At 36.0% G+C, this 13,495-nt stretch overlaps 1 protein-coding gene across 2 annotated transcripts; it reads left to right on the plus strand.

Moving 5' to 3' along the window:
- Positions 1 to 3,760: 3,760 nt before the first annotated feature.
- LOC131150253 (uncharacterized) lies at positions 3,761 to 13,226 on the plus strand. Of its 2 annotated transcripts, none has more exons than XM_058100859.1 (5): positions 3,761 to 4,875; positions 5,047 to 5,149; positions 5,255 to 6,048; positions 12,582 to 12,680; positions 12,826 to 13,226. In XM_058100859.1, exons 1-5 carry the CDS (start codon positions 3,850 to 3,852, stop codon positions 12,919 to 12,921), a joined length of 2,118 nt encoding a protein of 705 aa, XP_057956842.1. In that variant the 5' UTR covers positions 3,761 to 3,849; the 3' UTR covers positions 12,922 to 13,226. The 2 variants fall into 2 exon arrangements, with proteins under 2 accessions (XP_057956842.1, XP_057956843.1); XM_058100860.1 differs by lacking the exon at positions 12,826 to 13,226 and adding an exon at positions 12,334 to 12,405 and having other exon boundaries at positions 3,785 to 4,875; positions 12,582 to 12,671.
- The last annotated feature ends 269 nt before the right edge of the window (positions 13,227 to 13,495 follow it).

Consider the following 13,495-nt stretch of genomic DNA (forward strand, 5'->3'; position numbering starts at 1 on the left):
TTTCTTTCAACTTCTATTTCGCCAACAATGTCATCGTCTTCTTACTCAGTCCGGCGAGGCCTTGAACCCCCGTTGATTTTCGATGAGTTCCCACACGCAGCGACCGTGTCTTCATAACCAACAGAGGTCCGATGTCGTTGTCGTTGTCTCTCGTCACGACGGGGACGGTCCATCATGACTCTCCCTCAGCAGATCTTTGACGCCGTCGTTCCGTCATCGTCGTCACTCGTGATGGCAACTAGGGTTACGCCGTCGTGCCGTACTTTAGCAAAATATGTTTTTTTTTTTTATTCATAATAATTTCACTCCTGCACGGCCAATGGAGCAATAAGTTTGGTGCAACAGTCTTTGTTCATGAAGTTTGGTTAGCATTTATTAACACAAAATTCTTTATGGGCTAGATTTTTTAAAGCTAAATATGTGAAAGGAGGACATATTGCTCTTTGCAGATAGCATGGATCGGATTCTTCCTTTTGGAGAAAAGTTCTGCAAGGTATGCCTGAACTGTTAAGTAAATCTAAGTGGAAGGTTAGAGAAGGAGATGTAAAATTGTGGTATGATAAGTTTTTAGATTCGGGACCTTTGTTTGCAGATTGTCCAAATGGTGCAAAATCTCATATCAAATTAAAATATTTGGTTATCAATAATGCGTGGGATGTGGAAAATTTGCAGAGAATTCTAGGGTTTAGTAAAATGGATGAAGTGATGGAAAAGGTGGGAAATCTTAGAAATTCTTCGGACATTCTGTTATGGCTTCTGTAAAATGATGGTTGCTTTAATACAAAGTCCACATGAGATGTTATCAGAGTTAGAACTCCAAAATTTGATTGGGTTAAGTGGGTTTGGAACAAATGGTTACTGAAGAAAATTTCTATCTGTATGTGGAAGGTTGCTTTTGAGTGCCTAAGTGTTGATGAAAAGGTGAGAAGGGTGGGGCTTTCACTTGTTTCGGCGTATAATTGTTGCGAGATGAGGCAATCAAAAGATTTGGAGCATGTGTTAAATAAGGGAGACCTTGCTTCTGAGGTTTAGAGGAAGGATTCGGTGGAGGTAGGTGTTCCTTTCCTTAGGCAATAAAGTTGGAAAGAAAGAGTCCAAATGTAGTTTAATAGGGCTTCTAGGTTCTCTCAACTGGGTTCATTGATGGGTTTGATTCCTTATTTAGTAGTTTGGAAGCTGTGGATAAGAAGATGTGTGGCTAGAATGGGAGGAAAATTAGAGAGTAGTACTGATGTGTGGCTCTCCATTAAGTATTGGGTGAGAGTTTTGATTAGGAACATGACATAAATGGTTCAGTTAAAGGATTTTGATTTTCGGGTACTGCAGAATCTAGAAGTGCAAATTATGAATAAAAGAATTAAAACTATGCAAAGTGTGAGATGGCTAAAACCGAGGTAAAGGAGGTTGAAACTAAATTTGGATGGGAGCAGCCTGGAGAACCCAGGGCCGGCGGGTGGTGGTGGCATCCTTAGAGACCATACAGGTTCTTTTGTGATTGGTTTTTCAAAATATTTTGGTTATTATTCAAATAATAAAGCTGAATTGAGAGCTATGTTAGAGAGAATAAATATTTGCAAACATTTGGGCCATACATGTATCAATATTGAATGTGATTCGAATATTGTAGTTAATTGGATAAGAGCCAGGAAGTGCTATTTGTGATATTTGTGGGATTTTTGGGAGCAGCTTATTGGTTTATTGGAGGGAATAGATTTTTCGATAAATCATTGGTATAGAAAAGGGAATAAAGTGGCAGATGCCTTGGTTTGACAATGTGCTATGAGGAGGAATAGTTTGTTTACAAATAGTAGTCAACTCCTTAGAGTTAGCAATGATTTGTATAAATTAGAGAAGATGAGTGCGACTTATATGATGTACGTTTAACTGATTTTCTTTTGGTTTTAACTTATGTTTTTTGTTGTTTATCTTTTGTTTTGTTTTGTTGCGTGAGGTTTGTTTTATAGGTCATGTTTTGTTTTGTTTTGTTTTGTTTGAACTTGTAACTCGGTTTTTGGCTGTAAGTTGGTGTTGTTCTTTGGGAGGTTTTTAACGTGTTGTCTTTTGTTATCTCCCATTGATTGTCTTATAACTACGGTATTCTTCCACAAAAAATGAGGGGTTATCAATAAATAAATGGAGGCGTCGCCCTTCTTATAAAAAAAAAAAAAAGGCCGTGCCGGAGTGGGATCAATTTCTTTCCGCTTTACTCTTTAGAGTTTTTTCTTAATTTGTCTTTTTTTTTATAAATATATTAAATAATACATTTCTCAGGAAAATAATTCCCGAAATAAACTTGATGTAATCTCGCTACTTCAAGTAGCGAGATTTGCCACGTATCATTTCGGAAATTATTTTTCAAAAGAAAAAATATTATTAAATATATATTAAAAAAAAATGATAAATCAGGAAATAAATTTTGCTGCATAATAAATAGAGAAATAAATTCTTTTAATATATTTAAAAATAATAATAAATTGCGAAATAAATCTTCTGTGTAATAAATTCTCCTGCGTAATAAATAAGGAAATAAATTCTTTCTATAAATTTTTATATGCTATAATTTTATTATATATAATAAAATTATTAATAATGATATCATAATATTAATATTATTTTTAAAATTTATGTAATATATATTATATATAAATTGTCATATTAATATATTTGATCACTAATTTTGGATTTGAATTCACAAATCAAAATTTTATATATGAGTGCATGCTCTCAAGTCTTAATTAACAAAATAAGAGTTAGAAATCTAAAAAACAGTAAAATATATTTGTTACCTTTTCTATATAAATTTTTAAAAATAAAGAACTATCATTTTTAATTATTTAAAAAATAAAAAAATAAAAATAGAACTATTTCTACAAGAAGATAGTGTCAAATTTTTTATACTATTAATTTATTTTAGAAAAATGAAAAATTAGCTATTTTTAAAATATTTTTTTAAACTGAAAATAAAAATTTAAAATATTTTCCATAACTAAATAGACCATTAATTTTTTTTAAAGTCTTCATGATATTTATTTTTACATTTAACTGGTGATTAGAAAACCATATATGATGACAATTTTTGTATTTTGAGGAAGATAAAATTTTAAAAAATGTGATACTCTTATCTTTATGCTCACATATGATAATACTTACAAAATATGAAAATTTTCATTTCATGCAACTCATGAGAATCTTATGTAAAAATTTTATTTTTATTATGAATCAAATAGAGAAATAAGATAGACTAAATAAAGAATCTTTAAATGTAGTGAACAAAACAATACTTTTAAGTAAAAAAAATTTTAAAAATATATTAAATAGAAAAAAATAGATATAATTAAAAAGAGATATAATTAAATAAGAATTTTCTTTTTTTAAAAAAATTAATTGTTCCAAAAGTAATAAGAGAAAGAATTAAATTTTTTTTATTTCCCGATTTATCATTTAAAAAAAAAATATATATTAAAAGAATTTATTTCCTGATTTATCATTTAAAAAAAAATTAAATAATGCATTTTTGGGAAAAATAATTTCTAAAATGACACGTGACAAATCTTACTATTATAAGTAGTGATTTAATATATATATTTTTAAAAAGGATAAATTGGGAAAAAACTCTTACTCTTTAGCCCTAAGAATCTCGGGTCGGGTCAATTTTCCATATCATGTGTACGGTGTACCTGACCACATTTTCTTTCCCGCCAAAATATCCTTCGTAGTTCCCTCCACTTCGTTTCCCGCCGAAGACGTCTAGGGTATTCATTACCTCATCCCCACGCCCCACAAATTCTCTCTCTCTCTCTCTCTCTCTCTCTCTCTCTCTCACACACACTGGAACGGTGGAACCAGAACATGGAAACAAGGCAAAGCTCGAGGAAGCGAAAGCATTCACCGCCGTCCCACCCATTCACGGGCACTTTCACCAGGAGCAAATCTCAACTATACATCCATCGCAACCGCTCCGGCCGAGCCCGATCCGACAGCTTCCGCAAAAGCCAGCACGTGCACCTCTCCCTCGACTTCATCCCCCGCCAGCGAAGTAAACTCGGACCCCTAGTCAGCCAAGAAGAGCTGTTGGATAGCGATGAGATCATGTCTCGCATTTCCATCAAGGATCTCCGCGCGAGGCGGGTCTTCTCTCGTTCCTCGATCATCGATGAGTGCTGTGCGGAGAAAAATAGTGCAGTTGGTAAGTATTCTGATGCTGTTCATCCCTCTGAGAATGGAGATTTTGTTAAACTTGGTGGTGGGGTTGCTCAGTTCAATATCGGATCCTCTGACGTGAGTTCTATAAGGGAAGTTTCTTGTGGCAATAAAGATGCTAGAATTGGCTCATATTCTGATGGCAAGACCCATCAGTGTGTTGCAGAATTTTCTATCGACGCTCAGAATCTGAGTGCTGCAAGTACTGATATTTTGTTTTCAACTGAAGATGATAATTTTATCAATGAAGATGTCAATGTTGGTTCGTGTTCAGATGTTGAAAAATCATCAGAGACAGGGGAGATGGAGAAATCTGGAATCGAATTCCAATTTGAAGCTCAATTTTTAGACAAAACAAACCCTAATTTGTCTGATTCAGCGATAAATCTAAGCCCCTCTAACGCAGAACAGATGGGGGATGGAGAAGGTGATATTCCAAATGCGGTGGATGGTTCAAATGAAGGATGTGTTCACTCCACCCCACCCGATGATATATTTGACAAGCCAGGCGTGGATGAAGATGGAAGAAACAGAGCAGAATGTGCTTGGCCGAACTCGGATCACGCTCTGGTGAAGCAATCAAATGGAAGAATCGAAAGAAACAATATCTGCATTCACAGTGGTTCTCGCACTAAACTTGAAAGGAGAAGTAACTGCATTTCTAAGAGCAAACCGGTAACAAACTTATTTTTAATATAATGTAATTTACAGGATCGTTAAATCGATTAAGGCCATTAAATTTTGCATCTAGAAATTTGAAAGACAGTATACTGTGGTTCTACTTTTTATTTCCCTCCTTTCTTATGCCTTCAGCTCAAGTGAATCGAGCTTTCTATTTTGGAACAGGTCCTTAGTCCATGCTCACGGCTAAAGGTGTTCAAAACTCCAAGTTCCTTCAGCTACAGAAGATTGCTTCCATACCTAATGAATATTACTTATGATGATTCCTGTAAACCCCTTTCTCTGAATTATATTCACAGTAGAAAGATTCTTCTTCAACTTGAATCTGTAAAATTTTAGATCTGACCTTTCTGTTAATCAATGGGTTTTTTAGGTGCCTCAAAGAATGATGAATGCCCTAAACACGAGAAAGATTTGGAAGAGAAGCCATTCTCATTATCATTGGATTCTCAATGTCAAGGGATCCCTGATGTTAAATGCGAGGCAAATGGAATTCCCAGGGAGCATCACACCAATGACTCTGATTCTTTGTCAGCTATTACATTGATTCACGCAAATGGTTCATGTAATGACAATGAACCAAATTTGACTCGGTCATCACGATCATTTGATTTGCAAAGAAATTGTGCATTAAAAGCTGACCAAATTTCGGGACAACCCAAAAAGATGGAGCCTGCAGATGATATTGCGAGCACAATTCACAGAACAGATATGTCAGTTATACCATTAAATTCTTGCGTTCGTCCCGGAGCTTCATGTGGAGAAGACAATGTTGAAATAAAAGTCTCTAATAATTCTGCTGCTGAAGTTGATGAGAACTGCCTGATGTCAAGTGTACGATTTACTACAGGTGCAAGGCCAAGAGCAGCCTACCTGGGACAAAACCCTTCCCAAGTTGAAACCCTTGCCCTCTCAGGAGTTTCTGTTCCTGGTTTCTCAAAAGGGATCCTTAAGACAAATCCTAGAGGATGCAGAGGACTCTGTACTTGTCTGAACTGTGCTTCCTTTCGTCTCCATGCAGAGAGAGCATTTGAGTTCTCCAGAAATCAGATGCAAGATGCTGAAGAAGTTTCTTTGGACTTAATTCAGGAATTATCATACCTACGAAATATGCTGGAACAATCTGCTTCCAGCCGTAAACATTTTGCTGTTCTACAGATCAATGAGGTAAATGGCTGCAATCTTCCAATTTTTCTTATTCTTAATTATCTCTGTATTTGTGGACACTATTAGAGCTGTGAAATAGCAGACCTGTGTTCTCTGTACAATGCATTTACTTGACCTCATGGCATGTGAACATGAAAAGTTTACTGGACGTATGAAAGCAGCCTAACTCCCAGAGATCCTGTATATATTCGCCATATCATGTGTATGTCATGGATAACTCCCCCTCCTATATCTTCTTCCCTCCCTTGTGGACATGCTGTAGCTGTAGTAGGAAATTATCTTATTTACTTAAACATTACTAAATTGGGCAAGGTTAACTTATGATGTGTATGAATATTTGATGAGTGTGAACGAAATAATGTAGTATTTCTGGAATTTGCGTGGTTCATGAGCAGCCTTACTTGGGCTGAAATTGCTAGATGCAACTTTAACTAGAATTCTTCCTTAACTTCATCACTACAATGGCATGAACTTTCCACCAATATAGTTTCCAGTGGCACACCCAATCAAATTCATCTTACTGCCTGTTCGCCTTATCTGATCCTTCAGAGTATCACGTCTCAATAGCAAAAGTTATTCTACTTGGATGAGAGGCTTTGCCTTATGCTCTTCTTGCCTCGAATAAATTCAGTCTTGTGGGTGAAATTCTACCAAAACATCATAGACTTCCTCAGTTACAGTGTGAGAAGTTTAATGTTATGGTTATCTCATGCTTTCTCAACTCCTTATCTAAGGAGTTGCATGGCAGCATGGCCTATGCTGATATGACATAAGATATGGGGGTCAATTTGGAAGAGCATTTTCGCAAGGAAATGCACATGTTCACTGGTTGAAGGGAGAGGTTAGTTTATTTGAACAAGGCAGTCTCATACTTGCAGTCTGCCATACCAAGATGAATGGAATATAGGACGAGGTCCATACATACCCATCACTTCGTAAGTGCACATATGGTGCAGCCAATGACTTTGTGTTGGAATGATAAAGAGAGGTGCCTCAATTCCTAATGGGGTTAAAATTTTTAGTTAGAACTATATTGTCACAAATTCTAAGCGCAGAGCCTTTATAGAATCTGAACAAGGTTTATACTTGTATATATTAAAAAAAAAAAAAAACAAAGTTTGCTTGTTGCCTCACTAGAATATTTCTAGTAGCTGTTCTGCATCATGTTAGCATGATAAAGAAGCCAAAATGGTATATTAAGATCGAATGAATCTTGTAAACATTACAAGAAGTTGGGCCATACAAAGTCCAAGCACTTGGTGCTATTGCAAACATTGCAAGAAGTAGGGCCATACAAAGTCCAATGTCATGGTCCCACATAAGATGTGTACTAGGGAGATCTTAGATTTATAAGGATGGTTTGGACTCCAATTATGTGAGACGCCTTTTATAAGACACACCCGTGAGACCAATGGGCCAAAGCAGACAATATCTCACTGGAGTTGGGTCGAAGATCATTACATTTGGTATCAGAGCCACCCCGGGGGTACTATCATATGGGGTGGATCCTACATAAAGGTGTAATCCACTTTGATGAGGGTGTCAAAGTTTTGATGGGAGAGCATGTCACAATCTCATATAGAATGTGTACTAGGGAGATCTTCAGCTTATAAGGATGGTTTGGACTCTGACTATGTGAGGCGCCTTTTATAGGACAAACTCATGAGACTAGTGTGTCAAAGCAGACAATACCTCACCAAAGTTGGGCCCAAGAGTCTTGTACATCCAAGCGTTGGGTGTTGGTTGGTTATTCACCAGTATGTAACTCAAAATAAAGACTGCTAGATCTAGGACCAAGAAACATGCTACCCATTTTCTAGTGCCAACATAGTGAATATTGTTGTTTCCTTCCACTTTACCAGTTATTGGACTTGCAAAAGAGAGACGTTAAAAAGCAGGGCATATAAAGAGCCTTTTATTAAGAAAACTGATACGTAACTTGGGTTGTTGATGGTGGGGTTTCTAATCACGTGGCTTAGTGATAAAGAAGAAGCCAGTCAAAGGTTGGACCTCGCTAGAAGTCTGCTTCAAAAGAATTAACCTAAGGAATTATCGATTTAAGCCTTGTAGATTTAGGAGTAATTAATTAGGATTCAGTTTTTGTAGGGTTTTGCTTTTAATTTTGTGTTTGGGAATTTTTTGTCACCAATAAGGGGTTTATTTGTTATTTTATTTATTTTTAATTTTGATATATATATATATATATATATATATTAGCACATTTATTGTTGTAGAAAGTTTTTAGTGAATTTGAAATCTTGAAGTTAATGCTTGTCCTCTCCATCTTCTTCTCTCTCATCTTTCTCCCCTTCTTTCTGCTCTTTCATGCTACGTCATTTTGTGTTAGCACCCAAGTTTCAGTTTACATCATGATCAAATTTCAGTTTACATGCCAAGTTTCAGCGATCATTAGTGTTTACCAATAACCTAGCAATAATCACATCAATGGCAATGAAGCAATGACTAGATGAGGAAGATGAGAAAATAGAGAAATTTCCCCAAAACAGAGTTGCTGTAACGAACAGGAATGATTGACCTAGAGGTGTCCAAATGAATATCACACTGTTCAGAATTGAGAACTAGATGATTTTAGCTGAATCAAAGTACGAATGACCCTACAATTGTCAGTTTGATCAAGACTGCAGTGGGAAAACGAGCAGAATTTTCTGCACTTCACATCTCATGTTCTTCCCTCTCTTTTGACAACTAACACACTTCACACACCTCCAAAAGAAACCTAATTTATTCTCCTCACTTAAAAAGGGCCCAAGTAGGCCTTTGAACTTGGGTCATGTGTTTCCAAGTCAATGCATGTTATTATTTAGCTTCATTTGTTGCATTGTTAAAACCCAATTTGAATGTCGGGCGTGGCAAGTTGGAGCTGATGATGGCTTTGAAAGTTTCACCTTTAAATTCATGCATAATTATTTTTATGAAAATAACATTTTACATTAGTTGTCATGAGTTTATATGTGACATTCTACTTGTTGGGCTTTTGTGGAGCTTAGTTGTGTTAAACCTAGATTGGGACCCGACCTTTTCTATAATGAGAGATTTCTATCATAAGGCTTAGTCCATGGAGCAAAGGCTTGGGCCGTATTTGGGCCTGTTTTGTAGCCCATTTGGAACCCTGTGCGCACCATACAAAATGATTATTTTTGGGTGATTAGGGTTATGCGGTCACACTTCGCGAGAGAGCGAGAGGGAGAGCATTGTACCGCCGCACTGTCTATATTTTCTTCCTGATAATAGTGAAATCCCTGCAATTCCGTGGACATAAATAAAATTGCCGAACCACGTAAATATTGTCTTGTGCGTGTGATTGATTTTTCTTTGGCGTGTATTCTTTCTCTATTTTGTTTTTCACAGGTTTTGGGAATTTGTTCTTAATTCCCAACACTACTTTAATTTTCATGAGTTGATACGCCACCACAAAATTAGAGGGTCAAGTGTAAAGACCGTTACTTGCTTGATTTGATGTGTGCCCTTTAATTTCAAGCAATCTTACCCGTTTCCTATTGGGATGATGTGTTCTTGTAGTTGTATCTCTCTTTAATTACACTCTTAACTCCACTTCTTAATCTCTCCTCTTGAGAAAAGCTATCAAACAAGACCTTTCTTGCCTAGGAACCTGATTTGTCGACCAAGGCTACTCAATATCTTTGTTGGGCATTTTCATATATATGGCTTGTCTACTAAATGAATATTCACCTTTGATGATATTATGTTCATAAGAATTAATTTCCATTCCAACCTTATCTTGATTCAATACGTATTCCGTTCACAATCAAGCACATTGTCTTTCCAAATCTACACAAGACTCAACCACCATTGAGACTTCTTCTAATATGCCTAGGTTAGGCTCTTAAAGTTTTACCACCCTAATACATGGTTTTGGTATTTGATCATTGACTTGGAGGTAAGCTTGATTAACTTAGATGTAATTGTGTGGTTGTCAGGGGGATGATTTTGGTATGTCACTCTGGTGTTGTAGTTGGTCCAAATAGTTCTATTTATGATGTTCTCAAATCTAAGATGTATGATCATTAGATCCATGGTGGTTACTCTTATGTGATCGAGAATATTTCGGAGAATGGCTCTTAGGGGAACACCAAGTGTGCATCGCCACTCCCCTGGTATCTTGATGGGTACTAAGTGAGCAACCTTGAGAAGTGATTAGGGGTGGGCTTTGGATATCCTTGAGGGGTGTCTTGGGCTTTCGTGTCGGATTGGAAGCTTCACGGACAATCCATTTGGGGAATGGGATTGCACAGATCTCTCTGGCCCAAAGATTTGGGTGTAAGTCTTCCTTAGCCACTAGCTTTACAGTTGGGTAGTATCATCTAAGATTCCTAGTTGCATTGAGACGATGAGAGTTATCCTTAGTACTAGTGGAATGTCAGTTATTTTCCTTACCATTCAAGTTTAGGTTCTTTAGTGATGACCTTATTTGGTTCAAGAGCTATTGAGTCATGATACTTGACCACTAGGTTAGACACTTGGCTGTTTCCTTGGATAAGAATGAGTATGACTAGGCTGGACTTGGTGTAGTCCTGTCACCGCATGGGCGACTCCTTGACTCTTTAGGAGGATTTTGTCAAGGGTAATTCCCTTTTTTACCATTTAGAACTCCACATCCGTGACAATTGGTATTTAGAATTGGTCTCTCAATTTTGAATGGGGAATAAAATGAAAATTGTTGGCAAATGAAAATTAGTAGGAAATCATACTGTGTACATGTATTATATACTAAATAGGGCAAAGTAAACTTGTAACATGTATAAATATTTGACCAGTGTGAATGGATGATTGTAGCATTACATAAATTTACACAGTTGGGTAATTTTAGTTAGGCACAATGTAATTGAAGATGAGATGTAGAGCTTTACAAATTTTTTTTCTTTTAGGTGCAAAGTGTTGTCAGTTGTCTTCATGACTTGATAATATAGTAGGAACTTTGAAAACAGTATCATCACTGAAGTTTTCATATGACTAGCTCAATGTTCTATTTATAATACATTTTTCTTTTCATATTCTTGTTAGTTTTATGGTATGGTATGTTTTCATTTTGGACTTAAAGCACTCTTAGGCCACAAATTATTTACAAATTTATGTTTGCTGTATTTCTTTGTTGTTGCGAAACTCATAATTTTTTAACAGATTTTCTTTCTATTGTGTTTACATTTTTAAAATCCAAATTTTAAGTTCTTTCAAATGCACTAAATTAAATTGTTGTAAGAATAGTTAGCTGCACAGTTGGTGCAGATTCCTTGGGTGGTTTTGACTTGCGTTCTGTTATGAGTGTTTGCTTTAGATCTCATTTGATGGAAGAGTAGGCCCATAGCGACCTATTGTTCTCTGTCATGTGTTGATTGAATAATAAGTCACATTTGTTCTCTTGAAAATTGCCAGATCTAAAGCATTATTCTTATTTTACTTTCAAACAACAGGAATTTAGTCTGTCCATTCATTTACTTTGCACTAAGTAGTTGATGTTACTCATATATTGTTGAAATTCTTACTTAGAGAATGAATTGAAAATCTTTTTCTTTTTTGTCTTCTGTGCTGTTGCTTTTGAAATATGATCTGCTAGGACAGTTGCTTAGGCTAAGAATTTTTAGTGAAGGAACACAATGAAGAAAATTAAGTGCATTTCCTACTACAATGAACATGTAGAGAATTAATGAAACATCATGCATTCTTGTCAATCTGGTTTAGTGCTTTGCGAACTTCAATCTTCTGAAATGAATTTGTTCAGTTAGTGAGAGGGATATCTCTTTTTATTGTCTAGATGGTTTCTAGGTTAGCTAATTTTGGGGTGTTTTAAGACTATCAGCCTCCTAAGTATGTGCCCTAAGTTTACCAAAACTTTAAAATTTTCAAATATTTCTATAGTTGGTCTGTGCACATCATCACAATTCACTTTCAGAGCTTCAGGGAGTGGAATTACATTTTAAAAGTTTCCTTTGGTATTGGCTCACACTTGGATCATAATTACTTAGTTGCGTAGCTGTAAAAACAAATTTACCCTTAAAGGAAAGGGATAAGCTAGCTTGAAACCGAAGGGCATACATCACTTCAAGTAAGTGACCGTACACACTCATGACAACTATTGCAAAATGTCATTTTCATGAAAGTAGCTTTGCATGGGTTTCAAGGTGAACTCAGCCTCTATCTGCATTTTAGTGTTGTTTCTTAAACCCTCTAGGGTGGATGGTGTTTATTATACACACAAAAAAAAGAAGGCTTAATTATAAATTTATTTCAATTTACTAAATGTTCTAGGGAACTTCTTGGTGTTACTCATCCGCTGCAGAACAAATGGTTGAGGAAAAACTCTGCCAATGGGAGCCTTAGGTCTGCTTATCTACTTATACAAGGACTTTCTCATTCTTTTACCTTCTGAAAAATATTGTAGATCATGGGGAACTTTTTTTTACAGGCACTCTGATTGGAGTTTGCTCGAAAAAGAGAAAAAAGAGCCTTTCACTGCTCTTGACATCTTGAAATCTTTTTATTCCCTTTTGCCGCAGGTGGAAGAAGCATGCAGGAAAGCTTCTATAGCAGAAGAAGTGGCGAAAAAACGTCTCAGCCAAATGAATGATGATCTGAATATTCACTGCAGAATCACAGTAAGAGTGTTATGCCATGCCCAATTTTTTTAGGGTTTCTAGCTAAATTTAAGGTTCTACATTTGCGAAGTATAAATTTGTCAACTCAGAATTTTTTTAACAGTATCCTGCATTGAAGCTTTATCTCATTCTTTTTCCCTAACAGTGTTTGCAGCGGCCAAGGGTAAAGTTTGCCAATTGCGTTGAAAAGAGGGTCATTCCAAAGGCGGAGTTTGCGCAGCCAATAGGTTCAACAGAATGAAGAAGAAGACGGGAGAGAGAATTGCCATATCTTCGAGTGATTATTTTTTCTAATTTTTTTTTTTATTTTAATCGAGGGCAGGTTCTCAGTACTCAGTAGGTAGATGAAAGATGGGGCTGGGCTATCGCATCAAACCTTGATGTGAGCGCACATCAGTGTCAAATCTGGTTGTCGTATATTGTGCCCAGTAAGGATAAAAAGATGTACATGTACGCTTTCAGGTTTGAATTTTTATATTTTTATTGACAACTAGATTGCTGTCCCTTTAGCACTCTTTGTTAAGGAACATGCAATGCATTTGAAGATAGGGTCTATACTTGAGGAACAGGGGAATCCTTTATGAGTATTTATTTCATGGTTGGAGATATGGATAATTTGAGAAATGAAATCAATGTCCTTACAAATAAAATAAAATTGTAATCATGGTATTCCTCTTTTAAAAGTGAAGGCATATTAGGAACAGGGGAATCCTTTATGAGTATTTATTTCATGGTTGGAGATATGGATAATTTGAGAAATGAAATTAATGTCCTTACAAATAAAATAAAATTGTAATCACGGTATTCCTCTTTTA

This window comes from Malania oleifera, chromosome 3, assembly GCF_029873635.1.
Source record: "Malania oleifera isolate guangnan ecotype guangnan chromosome 3, ASM2987363v1, whole genome shotgun sequence".
NCBI lineage: Eukaryota > Viridiplantae > Streptophyta > Magnoliopsida > Santalales > Ximeniaceae > Malania > Malania oleifera.